The sequence below is a fragment of the Channa argus genome, chromosome 5 (genome assembly GCF_033026475.1).
Source record: "Channa argus isolate prfri chromosome 5, Channa argus male v1.0, whole genome shotgun sequence".
Taxonomy (NCBI): Eukaryota; Metazoa; Chordata; class Actinopteri; order Anabantiformes; family Channidae; genus Channa; species Channa argus.
In genome coordinates this window covers 15,674,325-15,695,121 of record NC_090201.1, presented here as the reverse complement: position 1 = coordinate 15,695,121, position 20,797 = coordinate 15,674,325, and the positions used below count along the sequence as shown (strand labels likewise).

Genomic DNA, 20,797 nt, shown 5'->3' with positions numbered 1-20,797 from the left:
AGATTGTAAAAGAATCAGTGTAATTCCTGCTAGTACTGTTTTCTCAGTTTTCGACTTAGAGCAGGAGTAGAGCCACATTCTCAGGGTTTTATTCAATCATAATTCATAACATCTGTAATATGTGATGCAGCCCATCATAAGGGGAAAACTTTACCACCAGTGTAGCTCAATATAATACTTAATCATTTTATTCACAAACAAACCATCAAAATCCACAACTTTGACTTTGTTTCACAATTGTATCCCCATTTTCATTCTGAACTAAGACACCCCTCATGCACTTTCCATCAGTACATCGAAAACCAAAAAAAAACACAATAAACCAGCTTAGCTTGATGGCAGGTGTATAACTCATAAATCCATGTTTCAGTCACAACAGCACATTCATAAAAGTATTAACTTCTGTTCTTCTGTATGTGTGTGTGTGTGTGTGTACACACACACACACACTGTAGATAATGTCAGTTTACTCAGGACTGATACACCAAAGATATAAAATGCAGCTAAAATGTTTTGTCTTCACTGAGGTGAAAGTTTCATGCTGAAAATTAAAGTAATATAAACCCCATAAACTATCCTCCAAACCAACAGAGAAGTTATTCTGGTTACAGTTTTTTTTCTTGCAAATGTTCTCTGTACCATAGTCTCTGTTGCTGTTTGAAGACTATTAACACATCCAAGAGCTACACTGTTAAGTCATTGCTGTTTATTTTGATTCAATCACACATACACAGTTCTGCTGCTGGAAATTCTAACACAATAGTCCGAAACACATTCAAATGTTTGGTGTAAATTATAGTTGCTTCTTTAGAATTTTAGCAATATATCATTAGTTTTAGGTTTTAAATAATTAATGTATCGGATGAGTACTGTTTGCTGTACTAAGAGATAAACAAAAGCAGTGTTGGTTTTTGAAAGGACTTGTAGAAAACAAAGAACTTGTAAAATCAGTTTTTAATATATTCATTTGCAAATGTCTACCTGTACATGCTTGGAAAAATTCTGCATTCTCAAAGACACTATATTTAGCAGGTATATATTTAGCAGGTATAGCATATCACACAAACACATACATATATATATATATATTTCTACAGATGGACCCATGTGAAAAGGTTTGGAAATGACATGGCATTCCAATAATATATCAAGGATTATTTAGACGAGAATTCTTCTTTACATACTCCCGCAGGAACTGGATAGCTGATAGCGCACTCACATTCGCTAGCAGAGCTAAACAAGATTTCAATAAAGGTTAGTTTGTAGAACTGAATGTCATAGTTATACAGTATTCAGTATACAGTATGTGTTCAATACTAAAAGTAAACTGGAAACTTGCTTTCACTTGAGGTATTAAATCCACAAATGCTAAACTATGGTGCATGAAATTCATATCACTTTTTCTTTGCGCAAACATGTCGAATAAGTGTTAAGTAAAATACCCTAATTTCTTTTCTTTAGCTTTGTAGGGCCTTCTTGCACATAGAAACCCATTGAGAAAATAAACTTCCGGGGCAGCATTAAATTGTATTTCTGACATATCTGCTGAAAAATGAATCTAAAAGCAGAATATAAATGCAAGGATATTCATACCTGCTTTCCAGGTATCAGCAGCCTCTGGATCAGAGGATCTCAGCACCCAGGAGGCAAAAGCAATGCAGACCAAACACATATCTGACTGCTGTAGTGTAGAGAAGATGCCGTCTCCTCCTGTAAGAGACAAAGACCTACTTCTTTCAAATGTGTATATCTTTCTTTTTCTTCGAGTCCAGCAATATCTCATGCTTACTTGTGCGTATAGTTTCCAAAATTCTCTGCTGCAGTTTTAGCGCTCTAAACAACGGAGTTGGAGCTGAAGAGACTCTTCCCTCAGTGAGCACAGCATTTGTTCTGTCGTTCCTCCTCATTTTTGTCTTCTCAGGCTCAAATGGAAACTCCCAGGCACCAGACCTTCCGCAACAGATGATACCTTTGTCATGGAAGCAGATTTTCCTCATAGACAGCAAACTTTTCCAAAGGCAAGATCTATGTGTATCACAGTCACCAGCCTCCGTGAAAGCACCACATATGTCTTTCTCCTCACAGTCTCCTTTCAAGAAAACATAATCGACTTTTTGCAGTGTGAGTTCTCTGACAGTAGGAGGAGAGCAAGAAAAGATAGGAATGGGTTTCTTACCGCTCTGCTGGGAATCATGGAGAGAGGAGAATGATATTTCATCCCTGACTGAACAAAGAGTGGAGTCAAAGACAGAATCTTGTGAGACGTCCTCGAAATCACAGATAGTGACAAACCTGGAGTCATTTCCTTTGTCATCTGTGAAAAAGTACTCAAACACTTCTGGGATAGATATTTGGTAATGATTATCTAGTATGTTTGTGCTGAATAGAACAGGGGCTGGTATTCGTGTTTCAAGGGTGTCCTTCACTTTCAGAACCATGTTTTCATCTAAGGACTGACGGCCACTGAGGGTAACATTTCCCTCATTATTACCACACAAGGAATGTAGACTTATATCCTCTGTTTTGAGAGTTTGTACATTGTGCACTTTTTTACCCTTTGTTATTGGCTTTGGCCATGAAAGCTTACTTAAAGTGTGTGACTCGTGATCCTCAAGACACCGTCCTGCAAAGTCCTCTAGAGGCACAGGTGTCTCCTTCTCTTCAGAGCATATGGACAACGACTCCTCTTCTTGGTTCTTCCCCTGAGGATCAGGACTGGTGTTCCTGCTGGCACCAAGAAGCTGCCAGTATTCCTCTTCAAAATCAGAAAACTCACAGCTTGAAGAATCTGGCTTGCATTCGTCAGGCTGCGTGAAGTAGTCTGAATCAGCCATATCTGACGTATCCATTGGACGTCCAGCCGGCAAATTATTGTCCATCGTGCCAACCAGAAAGCTGTGATTTGGTGGAGAATCATCTACATTTCGTGTCACTGTTTCTTCTGTTTCCCTAAGAGATGTACGACTACTCATCCTGAGCTGCAAAATGTCATTTATTGTCAGTTTTTCCATTTCGTCCCAAAAAGGAGAAATGGCGTACACAGGTCTACTGTGACCCGCAGCTCTGGCATATGTTTCAGGGCTGTTGGCTACAGAGCAAGGTGTTACAGTTAAATCAGGAACTGGGAGGGGACTAAGCTTATGTCCTGAAGTGCCACCTGATGCTAAAATATTAATCTCTTGTTTCGGGCGAGTGAGTGTGTATGAGGGCCTGCAGAGCCCCGTGCTGTGTGTGTCATTATCACATGTGGAGTTGACATCTGGCATTTTGTTGGCTCTCTGGCCACCAGATGGAAATGCCAAGGTAGACTCAACACTTGTGCTTTTACATCCACAACAGTTGGTGGGCGACATGTTGCAGGAGAGAGTGCTATCACAAGAATGGATTTCTCTGTCCCGAGTATCTCCAGTCTTTAGTAGATTCTTGGTTGTTAGAGATAACAACTGTTGGTTTTCTGGATGGTCTATGAGAGGATGCGGAGATTCATCCACTGATTCAGCAGCAGACCAATAGTTTTCAGAGTCATAACTGTGAACTGAGAAGAACTCAACACCATCTTCTAATTCATCTGACTTCAAACTCTCCAGATTTGAGGGGTCCTTTGGGTTAAACGTCTCATCTGATCTGGATGCTGAGCTGGCTAGTTCGTGTGTGTTTCTATGCATTGTTGGCTCAGTTTCAGTTTTTTTCAGGATATAAGAAATGGCTACTTTTTGTGACATTTTTTCATCTTCACAGGGCATTTGTGATGTATCTGAGGTGCACTCTGGATTTTTTGAAGCACTTGAAGGCCTTCCAGAATTCTGAAGTAAGCTTAGGTTTGATTGAATAAAGCCCTTCATATCCCTTCCTCCCTTGCATTCATTTTTACCTCTGTTTATCTTAAAACTTTTTTCCAGGGATTGCTCCTGCCTGGAGATGCACTTGTTCGTACAAAGCTTTTTTTGTCTTAGTTTTTTTTTCACAGAGGAAGCAGGGACTCGCTGTCGTGAAGGCCTGTCATTGACTGTCACAAACCAACGCTCCTTTTCTGCTCTTGCAGCGACACTGCTCACATTCTCACTCCCAGTCTCTTGTGTAGTGTGTGTTGGGTGGCAAAAAACTGAATCCGGTTCATTTCTGGAATTATCTGTTTGTCCTTGCAAATCTCCATCTTCTATTTTAAGCTCGCTTGATACTTCTGAAGACTGAACATGTGATAGTTCAGTTTGACATGTGTTTTTAATGTTGTCAGTTGTCTTCTCTGTGTCTTCTGCCGTCTTCACGTGCACTCCCTTTGTGTTGAAGGTGTTTCCTGCAGGGCAATTAAAGCATATTCCACAGCCTACTTGTGTCACACTCCCCTCGTTTGCTCCTGCTGTAACTTCAACTTGTTCTCCCCCTGAGGAACATGTGTTCATCTGCACTAATAACTTTATATAGCTTTCTTCTTCTGTTCTGCATCCTGCATCACTGTTCTTGGCTCCAACACCGTTTGAATCAGGATCGTGGTGTGTCTCTTGCTGACTTGTGCTGAAGACCGGACTTAAGATATCAGAATTCTCTGAATCACTGAGGCTCAAGTTATCTAGACAGGCGAGTGAAGGCTGCAAGAGACAACACTCCTCACTCTCCTCATAGAAGCTTTTCCAGTCATACTCTGCAATGTGCATGCTGTGATCTAAATCATCCATATTTCATGTGGTCTTCGATCTGAAAAAAAAAATGACAGAAGGCTACAGATTTATATTTAATATAGTACTGAATACATGCATTCACTGAGTAGAAACAAACAAGGTCTTGTAGCAGTTCAGTTTTCAGTGAAGACCTCAAAGCAAAGCAATGCCAGAACACCTTAGTCACACACTCATAACAGACCCCAAAATACTCCACAGCCCTACTCCGAGAAAACAGGTCATATGACATGATATGAAACATTCAGCTGTCCAATGTCAAGCTACAACTTAACAAACACACCCAGTGTAGGTTTTGGTAAACAGAGTAAAATACCACAATTGATACAAAATGGTAAAAACATTAAAATATTTAATTGAAAAATGCACCAACCAACAAATAATTCCTTAAGTGTATCTCACTTTGTTATTGGTCAACACAGCATTTGAACAATTTTTTTGTTGAGTTTAGTTTTCCTTATTTTTCAGGTTTGCAGTTATTGAAATGACCCTTGGTTTTTTAACACAATGGATAATGTTATTAAACTTTGTCAGCTCCATATTTAAGACATTAAAGCCCCTCAACTAACTTGAAACATGTCATTTTAGTAAATTAATGTTAAAGGGATAGTTGGACCAACGGTACCTGTTGCAGAGGGATAAAGGAGTCATAACTTTCTTCCAGCAGAGACATTTACGCTTTAATGTCCATCTGTCCTTGCATATGTCTGACTGGGGTACTCAGCTGTTATAAATAGTGTCCAGTCACATGCAGCTGCATGGTCCAAATGTCCTCTGACCAAGGACATTTGACATTACAGAAACCTAAAAAACAAGCCCTCATATACTTTTCAGAGGTAAGAATATAAATGAATTTCATTATTAGAGTAAAATATATAACATACAAAGAGTGATATATCTCATTTTGATAACGATCATAAACACTCCTGTCAGTGTTAATCCAGCCCCAGCCTCAATCTTGTACTAAGGGCACTTTCTAGTATTTTTGTAAACAATTAAATAAAACTTGATTGTATATTTAGTTTTGAAATGCACCTGTTTTATTTTTAAGTACTGTAAGTTTGTGTATTTTCCCTTTATAATACAGTGCTACATAAACTTATATTTGAATTACTACAAGAGAATAAGGAAGTGTATACACATTGATTTTGACGTATGAATGTCTTTTTATCTAAATATATATATACATTTTTTTCAGATTTATTTAACCAGGAAAAAAGGAGACCTTGCCAATGTAGCAGCCATACAAAATCAAGACATACAAAATACATAAACAAACAATAAATCAGAATATCAGGTATTCAAGCACCTCGGGGCAGTCTTTATGATGCTCCTAAAATCATTAATGGATACAAATTTAGTTTTTTGAAGATTATTTCATGACCATGGTGCATGATAGGAAAATCATGTTTTACCAAGGTCTGTCCAAGCCCGAGGAACATTTAAGAGCAACCACTTACGCAGATTACAAATAGAACTGGCAGAAAGGAGGGTAGTAAGGTATTCTGGAAGATACCGCAAAGCTTTATACATGAATACATACCAGTGTTGTTTTCTAAAAATACTTAGTGATGTCCAGCTAACTAAATCATAGAAATAGCATAGCAGTGGTGAGTGAGAAATTTTGCAATTGAACAAAAAAAGTATAATTATTATTTTCATATAATCATGAAAATCATGTTTTCAGTACTGATCTGGTAACCTATAAGCCAGTCAATCAATATATTAGGGCAATTAGCAGTTGTAAAAAACACTGTTGCTACTGGCACAAATGACCAAAAACATAGCAAATTATAAAATTAGTTTAACAAACTATAGTAAAGAAAAAAATCAATAAGGAAAGGTGCTTTATTTCTGCAAACATTACATACATCTTCAGAACATTTTTCATGGCACTGAAATAGAATGTGTACATTACTAAAAAAACAATACATTATTTGTATAAAACAATATGTACATGTATTCAGCTTATGGTTCACTGTATAGAAGGAAACATGAAACAATATTGGGAATTTTCCTTGAATGATTCCTGCCTTTGATCTGATTCACCTTAGGTTTGTCCATACACACTAAGGATGGAAATAGGTTTTTACAACCTTAGTGTTAAAGACATAAAACTACGGTATATGTAGTAAATCAAACTTGGTTAACTAGCCTGGGTTTAGAATTGTGCACAGTAAAGGCCACTGGATATTACTCATATACCCAATCATTCATAACATCAACACAAAAACGTTCCCTGCTGCATTTAAAGCTCAGAATGGCACAGTAATCGCATGGCACACAGGAAGAGCCACTTTCTTCTTACATTTGGCAAAGGTAGTCAAGTAATGTTCACAATGCAACAATGATGTTGCCAGTTACACAACAAAACAATCTCATTCAATGGCAACAAAAGGTCCAATATTAGTTGATGATTTTAGACAAATAAAGTGCAACATGATGAAAAAAATCTTATGTTTTGAAAAATTACTTCATGGAACAAAATTGGTATATGAAAATGTTGAGTAAAATTTAAGAGATTAATATGAAAGCACTTGATTCTGATGTTGAAAATTACCTCTAAAATGAATGAGGAATGTTTGGGAATGTAATAAATGATGCATGCAACTGCAATGCACTATTTGTTATACATGTAAAATACATTCAACTTGGATAAGCTCACAAATAACAATAAATACAAGCCCAACAATAAAAATACAAACTCAATCAATCACCAATGCAGTGCTTTGAGAAACTCTTCTTAAAAAAGATCCCAGTTAATTCTGTCGGCCTGATTCTATTCAGAAAAAGTCAATAAATATGTGTTTTAAAAAAAAGTTAACAATAAACTGGCTTCCAATAAACGTCACTTTGTCCTAAAAATCAATGTAACTGAAGGTCTCTTATTGGAGTAACGTGGGTCTGAACAGAAAGATTCCCATTTTCATAATGAAACCCAAGACTTAAAGTAATAATTGTACATTTTGGGAAATATGCTTATTTTCTTAACGAGATGATTCAAGCTGTTTCCAGCTCTTTCCAGTCTTAGTGCATGCTAAGTTAACAGGATGCTCCGAGTCTCCAGCTTCATATTTACTGTACAGATCTGAGTGTATTATGTCATCTTATCTCACCATAAGCACATTTCCTTAAACAATAAACTATTCCTTTAACAGACAACCTGCGCATTATTTAAAAATGCATTTGTTTTAGAAGTCAATTAGACATACTTGTCAAACAGTAGAAACATTTTTACAGTGCTTAAAGTAATGAATTACAACAGTGCTACATGAGTGAATAGAAAATCTAATCTAACCTGTGACATGATGACTGTTAGAGATACTGAAAACTGCTGTTTCCAGGGATATTTCATCTAATTGGTATTTGTTTATTTTTAAAGAATAAATAAAAAAACGCTATGTCAAGTGGTCATTAAAGTGACTGGGTAATGATTTTCTTCATTATAATATAAAAGAAAAATGTGCCACCATGCTTTACTCTTAAATTTGACCACCCATACAATAAGTCAGCTGGTTTTGCTTCACACATCTATACATTATTACAAGAAAATCAAAAATCATTCCTGAGCCTTCTCTCCTACCTGCACCCACCCTTTCCTCTAAACATTATGGACTTCAGTATTGGATGTGGTGGGTACAGTGGCACTGTTCACTGTTGACGATGCAGAGGGTCGCTCCCTTCTCACATATCTTGGCTTCCGCACTTCAAAAGAAAGGAAGCACAAAAACATAATCATCTGTGAGAAAAAACAAGCGGAGACATGCACTGGCACTGTTCACAGCATTTTTGAACTAAGGTTTATGACAAATTATGTTTCATTTAAGAACTGCTTTATTGACCTTATTTTGTTAATACAATTTTGCAACAGTCAAAAAAAATGCAACACTCTCACTCAACATTGCGAAAAATGTTGGGAAATGTTTTGACTACTTTACTCAGTAGCACATAATATTTTAACCTGTTCAGCAAAGTGAGAGAGAAGTAGTTCACACAGAGTGTAGTTGCCTTACCTGATGAGGAAGGGATCATGACAGCCTGGAAGGAAAAAAAATAAACAAGGGAATTATGAGTAACGCTTTGAGAAACAATCATATTATGTGTATGGACTATAAGGGAACAATGCTGAGATCACATTAAAGACATTCCCAGCCTATGTAGTAACAATGAACAAACACTAAAACCAACTTACTGTCTCACTTGGTTGAAATATGAAGGCTGTAAAAGTACACAAGATAATGATTTTAGCCTATCTGACAGAAATATAAGACCACAAAAGCAAACCAATACTCCATGTATAGTGTTTTGCCATGTTATCCAACTATGCTTACTTATTATCTACAACTACCTTATTGTAAAGTATTTAATTGGTGTGGTGGCTCAACAAAACTTCTGCTTTTAAAATCATAGTTAGTGAATCAGAGCAACACAGTGATTACCCTTGTTGCGGCGGTAGAAGATGCTCGGGAGTCGGTTGGAGCGTTTGAGGTAGAAAAACGAGGCAACAGACAGGATCAAAAACAGGCTTATCAAAAGTGTCCCCAGAAGAAGAGAGGCTGCCACGCCTGGCCCTCCTGCTCAAAAATGCAGCAGGAAACAGCAAACAACAGATATAAAATGTGACAATTAACTTACTGACTGCTGAAGACATTTACTTTATCATCACACACACCTTGTAAACCATATTTGGTCTTGGAATATTTTGCTGTGTTAAGTTGTTTAAACTTGGTACTACCCCCCCAAAAACTGAGGACAAAAGCCATTAAAGTTGGTTCAGTGATGCACAAAGTAACCTAATATTTCAGTATGTAGACTGCAGTCAAGGTTAATAATTATAAGGAAACGAGAATGATTGTGATAGATATCTTACCAATTTTAGGAATGACAGTGGTTACGGTTGTGTGATTTTTCCTCTCCATTGTGTAATCTAGAAAGCACAGAAAAAGAGCAGATTAAAAAATACAAGGTGACATTCAAATTCTATATATATATTTTTTTATTTGTCCTTACTATAAGTGCAGATTGTTGTGTTCTCCACATCCACAACCGCTGAGTCACAGAATATACAAATTGTGTTCTCAAGGACACGTAAAAAACACCCTAAAAGAACACAAAAGAATATATTTCACACCATTTTGTCCTACTTAGTTGGAAATGCTCACGACTTGGTCTATAAACATTATTCGTAATACAGTCACTGGTGTTAAGTAAAATGTTAACATTTTACGAATAGAGTTTATATATATTTTTTAATTTACAGAAATGTTTTTTTCTGTACAAGTTGTCTATGACAAAACTAAACGGAGAACAGGGACAGAGGAGGTTGTTCAACACTGTCACGGATTGCTATCACAGTGTCCTTCTAGTTTGCAGGAGCAGACTGTCTCAGGTTTCCCATGATAAAATTGGCACAATAGGGACATTTTTAAAAAAACAACATGTCTGTGTTTTAAAAAACACTGACTATGCCCATGTAATATTTTAACTGTGAATGCATGCAGATTCTTTATTTACAGCAATGTAGCTCAAGAGCATTTATTCTGTATGTTGATTTTGTGAATGTTGATATTCAATTGAACTGTGGAAAATAAATCATCTACATTACATACAAAACCAAAAAAATGTCCATATTACCAGGTTCACAGTGGGTGTCATTTGAACACGAATTGTTCATTCTCTGTTTCTCGCCACAGCACTCAATTGAGTTGTGATGCATGGCCTGTAAACAAAGCATTGCTCACAGATTAACAAATCAGGGTAGCCTGAACAAAGTAAACATTGGCCCTTTGACTAAGTAACATCCATCTTCTACCTTAGTTACAGGTGTCTCTGGTCTGATAAGAATCACAGTGGCAGCCAAAACCAAAAGGAACGACAGAGCCATTTTCAAACCCTGAGAATTAAAACAGACTTGAATTAGGTACGCATCAGTCACTGTGACTAGGCATATAGTAGGACACAGACAGTGCCCTCCAAAAGTAATTGGATGGCAAAGGCAGTTTTTTGTGTTTGCTAAACTGAAGACCTTTGGGATTATAATTAAAAGATAAATGCAAATTATTATAAATAAAAATTTATATTTGGTTGGAAATGCCTTGTTTGCAATAACTGCACCAAGCTGACTCACTGGCATCATCAACTTCCCTCTATTGATGTTTGTTTTGGGGCCTTTCTGCCTTGCAGCAAGTGAAATGCATGTTTACCATGGTCCAGTTTGTTTTCCTACTTCAATCTTCACAGGTAAAATTCAAGGACAAAGTAATCTATTTAATGTTTGAATAATCAATCTCAGAGGATCGAACAAGAAACAGTTATTAGCAAAATAGCATTATCCAAGCGCACTTAATTTCTTGGTGATCTGATACAAAAAGTGCCATATTCTATGTTGTTTGATAAGTGTGGAAATAAAAAATGTAATTCAAAAAGTCATCTGAAATTCGCCTTTGACCTAAAATCCAAATGTCTTTAATGTGCAGACACAAACAATTACAAACGAATTGTTGTTGCCATTCCGACACTTTTGCAGGGGACTGTACCTTAACCCATTTATCTTCACAGCTGCAACAGGAAACTGCAACAGAGTCACACAGAACCACAAAATATTCATTATGGAAGCATTTTTCAACAGAACAGTTTTAAAGTAGGTGTTTTTCTCTTTTATGACTATGTTTGCCTTTCTTTTTAAACGCTGTATTTATATATTAAGTCAATAACGTTACTTCTGGTTTACTTCTGGAGGATTAGCACATAAAAAAAACAAAGGTGACGCTAACGACAAGAAAACTGCTAAATATGGACACCCGAACAGAACCAATGTGTTTAGCTAGCTAGCACCTGTCACTACACCATCAGCCACAACTGAAATAAATATGTTCAAGATTTTTTACCTAAAGCTATTTTACTATATCATTACGATGACATTATCAGATAGCTTTGGGTTTCCAATCACATAGAGACTGCGGCAAGCACCTGCACATCAGTGTGAATTTAGAAACAGAAAAAGTTTACCCACCAGCCAAACACCAGGCTTTGGCCTGCCCGAACACCTAAATGTGGTTTAATCAGCTTCACGTCTGGTCCGTCGGATAGGTATAAGCAGATAAACACCTATGTTTACTGGCAGGTTTGTCGTTAATACGCCTCTTCTGTGCCAGTCACTACTATCGATCCCAGGCGCGAAGCTCGCTGCTACTTGCTTTCGTTTAGCGTGCACATTTCCGGTGAAGACTTTCAAAATAAGGCCCCGGCTGCTTTTGTTCTGTACACATTCAGACGTTTTCTGAATGTTTGAATGAATTTCAGTAAATCTTCACTTCACTGTAAAATTATCAATAAAAACTAAGCATCAATTTTAATTATGATGCTCCACAAATGGTAAGATGTTTGATAAAAGTATCTTTAGTTGGCAGCCTATAAAATCCACAAGATCATACCGTGTTGAGTGTTATCAAATGCTTATCTTGTTATGCACTGACATTGAGTCGTTAAATTTAACACAGGGGTTTGTTTGTGAATGAAAACTATCCAAGACGTGCAATGTCTAATGTTTGCCTGTTAAATAAGAAGCAATAATAAAGTCTTACAGCTGGTACTTTAACAAAATAACAGATGAAATTAGAAAAAAAAAAGGATACATAAATTGCAAAGATATTAGTTACACCTGCGTGTAAGAAGTCACAGTATGTGAGCTCAGATTCAGCGCAGCCAGATTAACCTGTTAAGAGGCCTTGGGGCACAATCTTGTTGCTAAGCACTTACTAATGTACTGCATGATCCTTGTTGTCTCCACGTTCCTGTAAATCCAGTGCAGCAAACAGTCCTATACTGGACTCTAAATTTACTTTTAATTTGAAGGAAAATCAAAATAAGAACACAGTTATATTATTTGGAATGTGCATTGTGTAAGTGAAATAATATAGCTCTTAAAACTTACAATTTAACACAAGTCACAGCTACAAAATAAGCGAGTGAGTGAGTTTGTAGTGGATCAACTTCCCCAACAAATTTACTATAAATAAAAAGACCACAAACACATAGTTCATGAACTGAGCAGGGGCCATGTCTGTTGCTGGCTTTGAAAATCCAGTTCAGGACAGGCAGTCCTGGTCCTCCAGTGCGACCATCCTGCTACCCCCGTCCTGCCCACTGTCTATTACCAAGATCAGGTGTGTTCAGTTAATCAGAAGCTGGGATAAACAAATTCCCTCCAGCATTATCTAACATGGTGTCTGTGTTTAATCTGAACATGAAATGAACTAAACAAGGCCGGAGTATAAAATATTATTTAAAACAGATTATTTTTATAAGTAACTTAGCCTGGCAAGTGGCAAGCCTAGTTCTGCTTGTTGTGAAGCACAATTAAACTTCTTCTGGATTACTGAGTTTGTTTAGCCTACTTCTGTCACCTAGGGTCACTTTAAACCTTTCAGTATTGTTTTTCCTCCCATGAATAATAGTGTAGTCTAAGTAAGTAAGTGTAACTAACTGACTGACTGACTAACCTGTTCTTTCTTGGTAACAAATAAATAAAACACATAGCCGAATTAATATCTCTGTGTATTTAATTGTTTTTGGTGTTACAATGTTGTAGTTTAGACTTTTTCGAGGTCACCCGAATGCAGCGTAGCCTCGTTCTGGGACAAGGCGCGAGAATTAAAGCTCTCGAGCACGCTGCCTGTTTTCAAAGTAACCCTCTCCATCTCATCCTTCTGAGAACTGTGAGTCAATTTATTAGACTTTTAATCGTTTTTTTCATCTATCATAACCACTATACACTACCACACTTCACACTATCACATGGTAAACGTTTTTCTTTTGACATTAGCTGTTAATTATAGCCCAAATGTAAGTGTTTATTAAAGTTAACCTTAGGTTAGCTAACAAAGCATTTTGCTAGCGCTTATAACTTTGCATGACTCACATCTTATGGAGACGTGGATAACTTGACATCTAATGTTGACATCTCACGTTACAGGTAACGAAAACCAATGAGTCATTTGAGGAGCATAAAAGAAATGCTGAGCATCCCAACTGGAAGCAGGTGGTTAGACAACATGGGCTATTATTACTACTTACTTGACGACTTAAATTTATCCTGTGAATGCGTGAACAGTGACCACGTATATAATGTTGATGTTATTATTTCTGATGTGAAAACAGGAAATGTATCAAATTTATGACCTACATACACTCTCTGGCCACTTTATTTGGTCCACCTGTACAATTTAATACAATCCAGTAAAGCAGCTCTGCAATGAATTCTATATTTACAGTGTTAACATTTGTATCAGTTATATATCATTTCTCAGTTATTAAGTTGAAACTGTCAGAAATATGATAATTCTACTCTGTGTTTACAGTATTATTGAGGTCCAAGTGGATCGTGGAGTCATACTGGACTGCATAATAAGAAGAGGGGTTCTAATAAACACAGAGCAGAATTATCAAGTGATAACAAATGATAAAATTAATAAAGTGGCCATTGAATGTTTATGGACCAATGTTTTACTTATGTAGCACTTTTGAAATTTAATTTTTTACTGTATGAACAAATTTGTTTTTCCTTTTCTCATTAAATCTGGTGGGGATAAACAGAAATGTGGCTACCAGCGGCTATTCCAGTTTCACAGACTCTCAGTTGTTCTTTGGGTCTCAGTTTTGGCCTGAAAATTCTCAAGGCACATCCCAGGATATGAGTTTATCATCAAGGACCTCCCAACAAAGTTCACAAGAGGTGAGAGTTATCAATGTCATAGATAATGCTGTAGGAACCTGAAGGTGGGTTATATTTGGAGGAAAGTCAAAAGCGTTTTGATTTATGGTGGAACCATTTTGTTCTACTGTTCTTTTAATGCATTTATAATAAAAAGTGACCTCTTAACAGCCCTGTACTATTTTGGTTTGTACTGGGCCATTGCATTCAGTGTTGCAAATTAATGAGCATGTGGGCTTCATTGCAGGGATGTAATTATATTATTGTCCAAAATGTAATGAAAATTAGTTGTTTCATTTGTAATAATTCTGTGATTTGGTGCATTCTTGTTTGGTTGCATGAAACCAATAGGACTTTTGATTACTTTATAATATGTGTCCAGACTGGAGCCCACATCTTTGCTTTTTTTATTAATTAGATTTCTGTTTTATATCTCCTGAACTCTGCTTTAGGGGAGTGACCCAAAGTTTTCAAGCAGTTATCACACTAAGCCCCTCCTGTTTGGAGAACTGAAGGACAAAACAAGAGCTTTTGGAATTCTGGATAAATTTGAAGAGGACAGGAATAAGGCAAAAGAAAAGAACAACAAGTAATTGTCTGTATAATTTGGAACATGCAAATTCATGCTTGTGCGATGAATAGTCACATCATAATCATAATCACCTTTCATGTTTCTTTGCTTTAACAGTAATATTTTAGCCAATGAATGTCAACATATTAGTGAAGCTCTCAAAGATGTAAGTGCCAAAAAAATTTCTTTTGTTTTTTCCATAAGTAAAGCTCCTACTTTCTACTTATATTGTTGAAATTTTTGTCAAATCCAACAGCTGGTTGCTGGCACTGAGAAAAATACAATTTTTTGCCAAACAGTTCTGGAAAAATTTGATAGTTTTGCATCAACAAGTAAGTTTCCTAATTCATTTATATTTATTTTTGTTGAAACAAGTAAGTTTCCTAATTCATTTATATTTATTTTTGTTGAAATTGTTTTTGTGATTTCTGCACACTGTAGAGTATGTACATTTATTAGTTTAAAGAAAGGCAGTGAGCAATTATGTGTCATCACCAGTAGATGGTGGTCTTTTCCCATGGAATAAATATGGGTTACTGATTCTCTACTCTAACTTCAGAAAAAGACTGTGGTTTTATACATCTTTCAAAAATTGTATTCATTTTATTGACTTCAGTAATACAAAATATGTTTATTTTGTATGTTCATTTCTATCTTCATATTAATTAATTTCAGTGAAAAATAACCTGAACAGTCTTGAGAGTGAAATTTCTAAGCAGTTTGAAACATTGCTGAATAAAGTGAACTCCCAGAGAGAGATGATGACAGAGCTAGAGGAAAGGGTAAAAAAGGTGAATATTATGCAGCCTATGATGTCAAATTAGATAAACACAGATTTTTGTTGCTACTAAATTAAAGAAGAGTATAATTGGTATTTTGCTTTTTTTTTTTTCGTTTTTGTTTTTTGCTTGAGGTTGGGGAGACCACAGCAGAACTTGGTTCCAATTTGCAAAGCGTAAAGCCCAGTCTAGAGAGTCTGAGAGAGGAGCAGGAGAGAGAACGAAATATGCTTAATGAGGCCCTGAAGTTGCTCAGCACCCTTATATCAGAGCATTTAGACAAACCCAGGAATGAGAGATTGATGGAGAGTGCCATCCAGACGTCACCTGGGCTGGAAGAGTCACTCTCCACCATTCTGCAAGATAACAAGCTTGAAGACACACAGCTTGCAAGTGCATCAAACAACGTTGAACACAGTCAGGTACAGGTTCCACCTATGGATCTGAACTGCGTCATAGGAAAAAAGAGGAAACGCACTCTGAGAAGCCATAGGGGACGCAAAAAGAGACCACTTGTGTTGTCACAGAAGAGACGGCGTGTGTCAGAGGAAAATAGTCAACCTATTATGACCTGTAACAATAGGCAGAATAATTCAGAACCTCTTTGTGAGTGCAGTGATCTGAACATGCTACCAAGCCGGGACATTCTTAGTCCAGACTGTCTAATCACACTGAACAGGGAGGTCAGGTCCAGTGAGGTTGCAGGGTGTTTAATAACGCCTTTCACCTGCTGGTCTCAGGACAGCAACAGCTCTGCATGTCTTGCAGGAATCAAACCAATCCTAGAAAGGCTGTCTGCTGAGCCCGTAACGGGAACCCCAGTGAAACATGAAAACTTTTGGCAGTTGTTTGACATGGACTGTGAGTCTGATTTAGGCTTTTAGAATATGAGATAATTCAGTCAACAGTAGATTATTATTATTATTATTATTATTTATGGCCATTTGTTCTATACGTTTTTGAGTTTTTTAACAATGTGCATTGTTAAATGTTTTTTGTCTTATGATAGAATAACAGTAAAATGAATAAGGAAGAGGAGTGTCAAGTAATGACAAGTAGGTGGACTATTGAAACTATCTGTTTATCTCTCTCTTACTCTTTATATATATGTAAACTGTGAGATTTCTGTAATATTTTTCCACATCAGAACTAGAGCAGAGTAAACAAACATGTTGGAAGTGCTGTGTGCTGTGTGCTTTATTAGCATGAGAGACCAGTTGTTTAAGCATTATAACATTTGTTACTTGTGACTGTCAATTTATAGTTTAAACTGAGATGCTTATGTTAAAAAAACACAATTGATATTATCGTTAAGATGCATTTTTATTAGCACAAAACTACTTTATTCTGAAAAATTGATTATAGTCAATAAGTTATAAAACCTGTTGTATTTGCTCTGTAGTAACAGACCAAATTCTGGCACTTTGGTATAGGTTGTATTATAGCCATAATTATAATGTACACTAATAATAATATGCTGCTTCACATCTGGAAGGTTGCGGGCTCGTGCCCCTGGCCGGCTTTGGCCTTGCTGTCTGGAGTTTGCATGTTCTCTCCGTGCTTGCGTGGGTTTCCTCCGAGTACTCCGGTTTCCTCTCACAGTCCAAAAACATGCTTCTCAAGGTGATTGGTGACTCTAGTTGTGAATTGAATTGTTGTTAGTTTGTGTGTGTCTCTCTGTGGCTGTGAGATGGACTGGTGACCTGTCCACGGTGCACCTTGCCTCTTACTTGATGACAGCTGGGATAGGCTGCAGCACCCATGCCACCTTTCCTTTTTAATAATTTTCTTTTGCCTATAATACTATTTCAGCTTTGTGCCACACAGTTGCAGATTGATCAATCTATTCAGATGTTGCACAATATTTTTTAAAAATCAAATAACACTATTTACAAATTATCTTTCTATTCTCAGTGTGTGCAGATCATGAACAGCAGACTCAATAATGCTGAGCACTAAAACCTTTTCAGACTGAAAAACCGAATCCCTTTGGCTCAGCAATAGGTTCACTAGTAATTAATAATTAATTTCCATATTCTCCCAAATAAGACTTTGATCTGAGCTGACAGGCGTGTCACAGATTTACTAAGTCTGCAGGTGGAGACATTAGGCCCCTCGGGTTGAGATTTGCCACTAAGCAGACGTCATAGTTGTCATGCATCAGAGCACGTCGAGCCACCACTGTCCACCGGTTCTCCCACAGATCAAGTTCCAGAATGTCCTTGGTTATATCGTCATGACGATCTGAGAGCAATTAACATGCAGAAAGAAAATTACAAGGACTTTGAAAAACCTTATCAAACATTGTATTGCACATGGATATTGTTTCATTACCTGCTCCTTTGTAGTATCCACACACATAAACCTTGCCTCCCACCACTCCTGCATTAGATGCATTGGAGCGCAATGAGAGATGTGCACATGGAAGAGGAGGTCCATCCCTCCAGTAATCTCCATCTGGATTATAGATCTCTACAGCATCGAGGCAGTGCCGTGATTGGCCACGGTCTACTCCCTCACAGCCAATGCCTCCTGGTGGTGCAAAATGGTTTTTGTCACCAAATTGATCATTTTTACAGAAAGAACTTTTTTTAGAAAGTACAGTTTTATTTCACCAATCATAATCACACTTTGTCTATTTTCGTAGCTCAAGATGATTACATTTTTTAAAAGGTTAAAATAATATTCATTAAAATAGCAAATAATCTCACCCATCACAACAATTTCACCATTGAGTTCAACAGCACTGCAGCGGTACTTTGAGTATTTCATGTGATTTAGTTCTGTCCACTTGTTTGTGTTTGGATCATACTCCAGAAGGCGGTTACTAAGACAGTCAGGGTCATCATCTGTCCGGTATGACTGAAGGGTATGACAAAGCAAAGCAGGTGCAGTCAGATAAGTCACATGCTAAAACTATAAGAGCTGTCAGATGTGTTAACACTTCCTACATTTAACAGGAAACTGAATACGTGTTTTTACTTCACCTGTGGGGTTCGACCACCTATCACATAGAGACGATCTTTCAATCTGACCACGTTGTGATAGGCCAAAGGCAAAGGTAGGGGTGCCGCGCTCCGCCAGGGTCCACCCTTGAGTGACCAACGCTCCACACAGTTAGTAATGATAAACTGGTTCTTCAGCTTCATTTGTCCACCCAGCAGGTAGAGAGTGTCACCCAGTGATCCCAGGGCATATGAATCACGGTATTCTGCTGATGTCAGATGGTCCCAGCTACCCTGGGCCTCTACTTTGTACCTGCAACTCAACACAACAATCAATACCATCTGAGTGGAGCATAGTTATTAAACACATGACGTTATATTAATTTTACCTGTAGATCTCAACTTTTATGTCGTTCTTTCTGGATGTTCTGCGTACACTTGCCTCTCCTGCCACAATAATAACATTGCTGTTAGTGACGACCCCAGCACACACATAACCCAGAGCCTCTCCATAGCGAGGTGAGGTGATGTAGTAAGTTCGGCCTGTTAATGGGGCATAACAAAAGCTTCGCTCAGCATAGTTGCCATATCTCGACCGGATCCCACTGCTGTCATTGCCGATACAGAGCAACAGATCTGTGGTCTCCATGCCATAACGGAGCTTCAGTTTGCGTGGAGCAGCTGAGGGATGCATTGCTGTGGCCTCCAAGGCTTCGTTGAGCATATCTAGACACTCAGCATCAGCCAGCAGGGCTGTGTTTCTCTTCATAGCCTCTCTTAAATAGTCAGGGCTTATTAGGGGCAGGCGGACCTTCCTCAGGAGCTCTGGAAGGTGACGTGTACGTACCTCTCCTTCAGTCAATGCGTTGTGTTTGACCCAGCCAAGGACCACATCCAGGATGGTCTCTTCTCTGGAAACATTAAGATCATCAGAATTCAGAAGCTTCCCCAGCTGATGGGCCTCCAGATCCATGATCTCCTCACTCTGGCAGACTTGAACAAAGTGCTGCCTCAGGAAGCGCTGAGCATGGTCAGCCAGTTCCTCTGCACCAAGGTCACGGGCAAAATAGTACACCCCCAGGCAGTTGGAGGCATCCATGTTCTCAATCATGTGCTGCTGACAGCGAGTGAAGACATTGTCTATCTGCAGGAGAAAAGCTGCAATAGAGATGCCTTGTACATTGTCATTAGTGAGAGGAAGATCTGAGCAGTACATATAGTTCAAGAGGAGAGCCAGACTTTCTGCAGGTGTATCACGCAGGAATATTTCTCTACTGTTGCACTCACGCAGACCACATGTGAACATAACACGGAAGTAAGGACTGAAGGCAGATAGAACAACTCTGTGACAGGGAAAGCTGATGCCCTCAGCCACCAGTACCACATCTGTCAGATGTTCAGTCTCCCTCATTCTTCTCAACTGGTCAAGCAGCACCAGCCCATGCTTAGCTGTAAGATCCATTTTGCTTTAAGTTTCTTCAGATGAGGAAATTTCAGCCCCTTTTGAACAACATGTACAGTAAGAGGGTTATATCTGAAAAAACAAAAATCACAAGCAAACTTGACCATCCATCAAACCTCAATTTACAGAGTCCAAAGTATGGTGCAAAATCTTTATACTTAAAGTTTTTTGTCATATTAACTTTAGATTTTAGAAGTAATGGTTGTATTAAACTTGATAAATTACATTTAAGTGAAACAATACAACATAAACTTTTGTGAGCATTATATTTCAGTCAACATTATTCAAGTGAAATGCATTTTTTTCATGTTATATAGCATATTACAAAAACTAGCAAAATACCAACGTCTTAATAAAGAAGCATTTAAAGTTTAGAATTCACCCCTTCCAAAAATACTTACCAAGCCATTAGTGCCTCTTGTCTTCTGTTGCCTACAGTCTAAAAAGACCAGTAAATATTGTTGTTGATATTGCTAAATGTCTCAAGTCGAGGGGTCTAGAGCAGGTCTGAGCAGTTTCAAGAGACAAAGATATGTACCCCCTCCATGGCCCCCTCTGAGCTACTAAGCCAAAAATAGACAGTGTTGTGGCAGACAGCAAGTGGGTCAGAAGGTTTTCAAAAGGGTGTCAGTCATAAGAGAGTAGAGTAGTCATG

The 20,797-nt window shown here is 37.8% G+C and overlaps 4 protein-coding genes across 10 annotated transcripts; 1 reads left to right on the top strand and 3 right to left on the bottom strand.

Annotated features, from left to right (window-relative positions):
* Positions 1–93: 93 nt before the first annotated feature.
* On the bottom strand, positions 94–5,496 carry perm1b (PPARGC1 and ESRR induced regulator, muscle 1b). Of its 3 annotated transcripts, none has more exons than XM_067503204.1 (4): positions 5,299–5,494; positions 1,790–4,692; positions 1,594–1,727; positions 94–1,233 (listed from the first exon to the last, which is right to left on the bottom strand). In XM_067503204.1, exons 2-3 carry the CDS (start codon positions 4,671–4,673, stop codon positions 1,633–1,635), a joined length of 2,979 nt encoding a protein of 992 aa, XP_067359305.1. In that variant the 5' UTR covers positions 4,674–4,692; positions 5,299–5,494; the 3' UTR covers positions 94–1,233; positions 1,594–1,632. The 3 variants fall into 3 exon arrangements, with proteins under 3 accessions (XP_067359305.1, XP_067359304.1, XP_067359306.1); XM_067503203.1 differs by having other exon boundaries at positions 1,594–1,710; XM_067503205.1 differs by lacking the exon at positions 94–1,233 and having other exon boundaries at positions 1,246–1,727; positions 5,299–5,496.
* Positions 5,497–6,505: 1,009 nt separating this feature from the next.
* On the bottom strand, positions 6,506–11,901 carry c5h1orf159 (chromosome 5 C1orf159 homolog). 3 transcript variants are annotated; one of them, XM_067503212.1, is made up of 10 exons: positions 11,686–11,901; positions 11,210–11,244; positions 10,486–10,566; positions 10,308–10,392; positions 9,684–9,773; positions 9,544–9,600; positions 9,113–9,247; positions 8,866–8,891; positions 8,687–8,711; positions 6,506–8,378 (listed from the first exon to the last, which is right to left on the bottom strand). In XM_067503212.1, the coding sequence occupies exons 3-10, from the start codon at positions 10,555–10,557 to the stop codon at positions 8,275–8,277; spliced, it is 594 nt and encodes a 197-aa protein (XP_067359313.1). In that variant the 5' UTR covers positions 10,558–10,566; positions 11,210–11,244; positions 11,686–11,901; the 3' UTR covers positions 6,506–8,274. The 3 variants fall into 3 exon arrangements, with proteins under 3 accessions (XP_067359313.1, XP_067359312.1, XP_067359314.1); XM_067503211.1 differs by lacking the exon at positions 11,210–11,244 and having other exon boundaries at positions 11,686–11,899; XM_067503213.1 differs by lacking the exons at positions 9,684–9,773; positions 11,210–11,244.
* On the top strand, positions 11,238–16,780 carry LOC137126975 (uncharacterized). 2 transcript variants are annotated; one of them, XM_067503209.1, is made up of 8 exons: positions 11,238–11,313; positions 13,264–13,390; positions 13,648–13,713; positions 14,268–14,406; positions 14,838–14,974; positions 15,074–15,122; positions 15,213–15,747; positions 15,870–16,780. In XM_067503209.1, exons 7-8 carry the CDS (start codon positions 15,715–15,717, stop codon positions 16,617–16,619), a joined length of 783 nt encoding a protein of 260 aa, XP_067359310.1. In that variant the 5' UTR covers positions 11,238–11,313; positions 13,264–13,390; positions 13,648–13,713; positions 14,268–14,406; positions 14,838–14,974; positions 15,074–15,122; positions 15,213–15,714; the 3' UTR covers positions 16,620–16,780. The 2 variants fall into 2 exon arrangements, with proteins under 2 accessions (XP_067359310.1, XP_067359309.1); XM_067503208.1 differs by having other exon boundaries at positions 14,838–15,122.
* A 124-nt stretch (positions 16,781–16,904) lies between these two features.
* kbtbd12 (kelch repeat and BTB (POZ) domain containing 12) lies at positions 16,905–20,705 on the bottom strand. 2 transcript variants are annotated; one of them, XM_067503207.1, is made up of 6 exons: positions 20,544–20,705; positions 19,070–20,180; positions 18,723–18,993; positions 18,447–18,597; positions 18,070–18,267; positions 16,905–17,979 (listed from the first exon to the last, which is right to left on the bottom strand). In XM_067503207.1, exons 2-6 carry the CDS (start codon positions 20,140–20,142, stop codon positions 17,810–17,812), a joined length of 1,863 nt encoding a protein of 620 aa, XP_067359308.1. In that variant the 5' UTR covers positions 20,143–20,180; positions 20,544–20,705; the 3' UTR covers positions 16,905–17,809. The 2 variants fall into 2 exon arrangements, with proteins under 2 accessions (XP_067359308.1, XP_067359307.1); XM_067503206.1 differs by having other exon boundaries at positions 16,906–17,979; positions 19,070–20,214.
* Between the last annotated feature and the right edge of the window lie 92 nt (positions 20,706–20,797).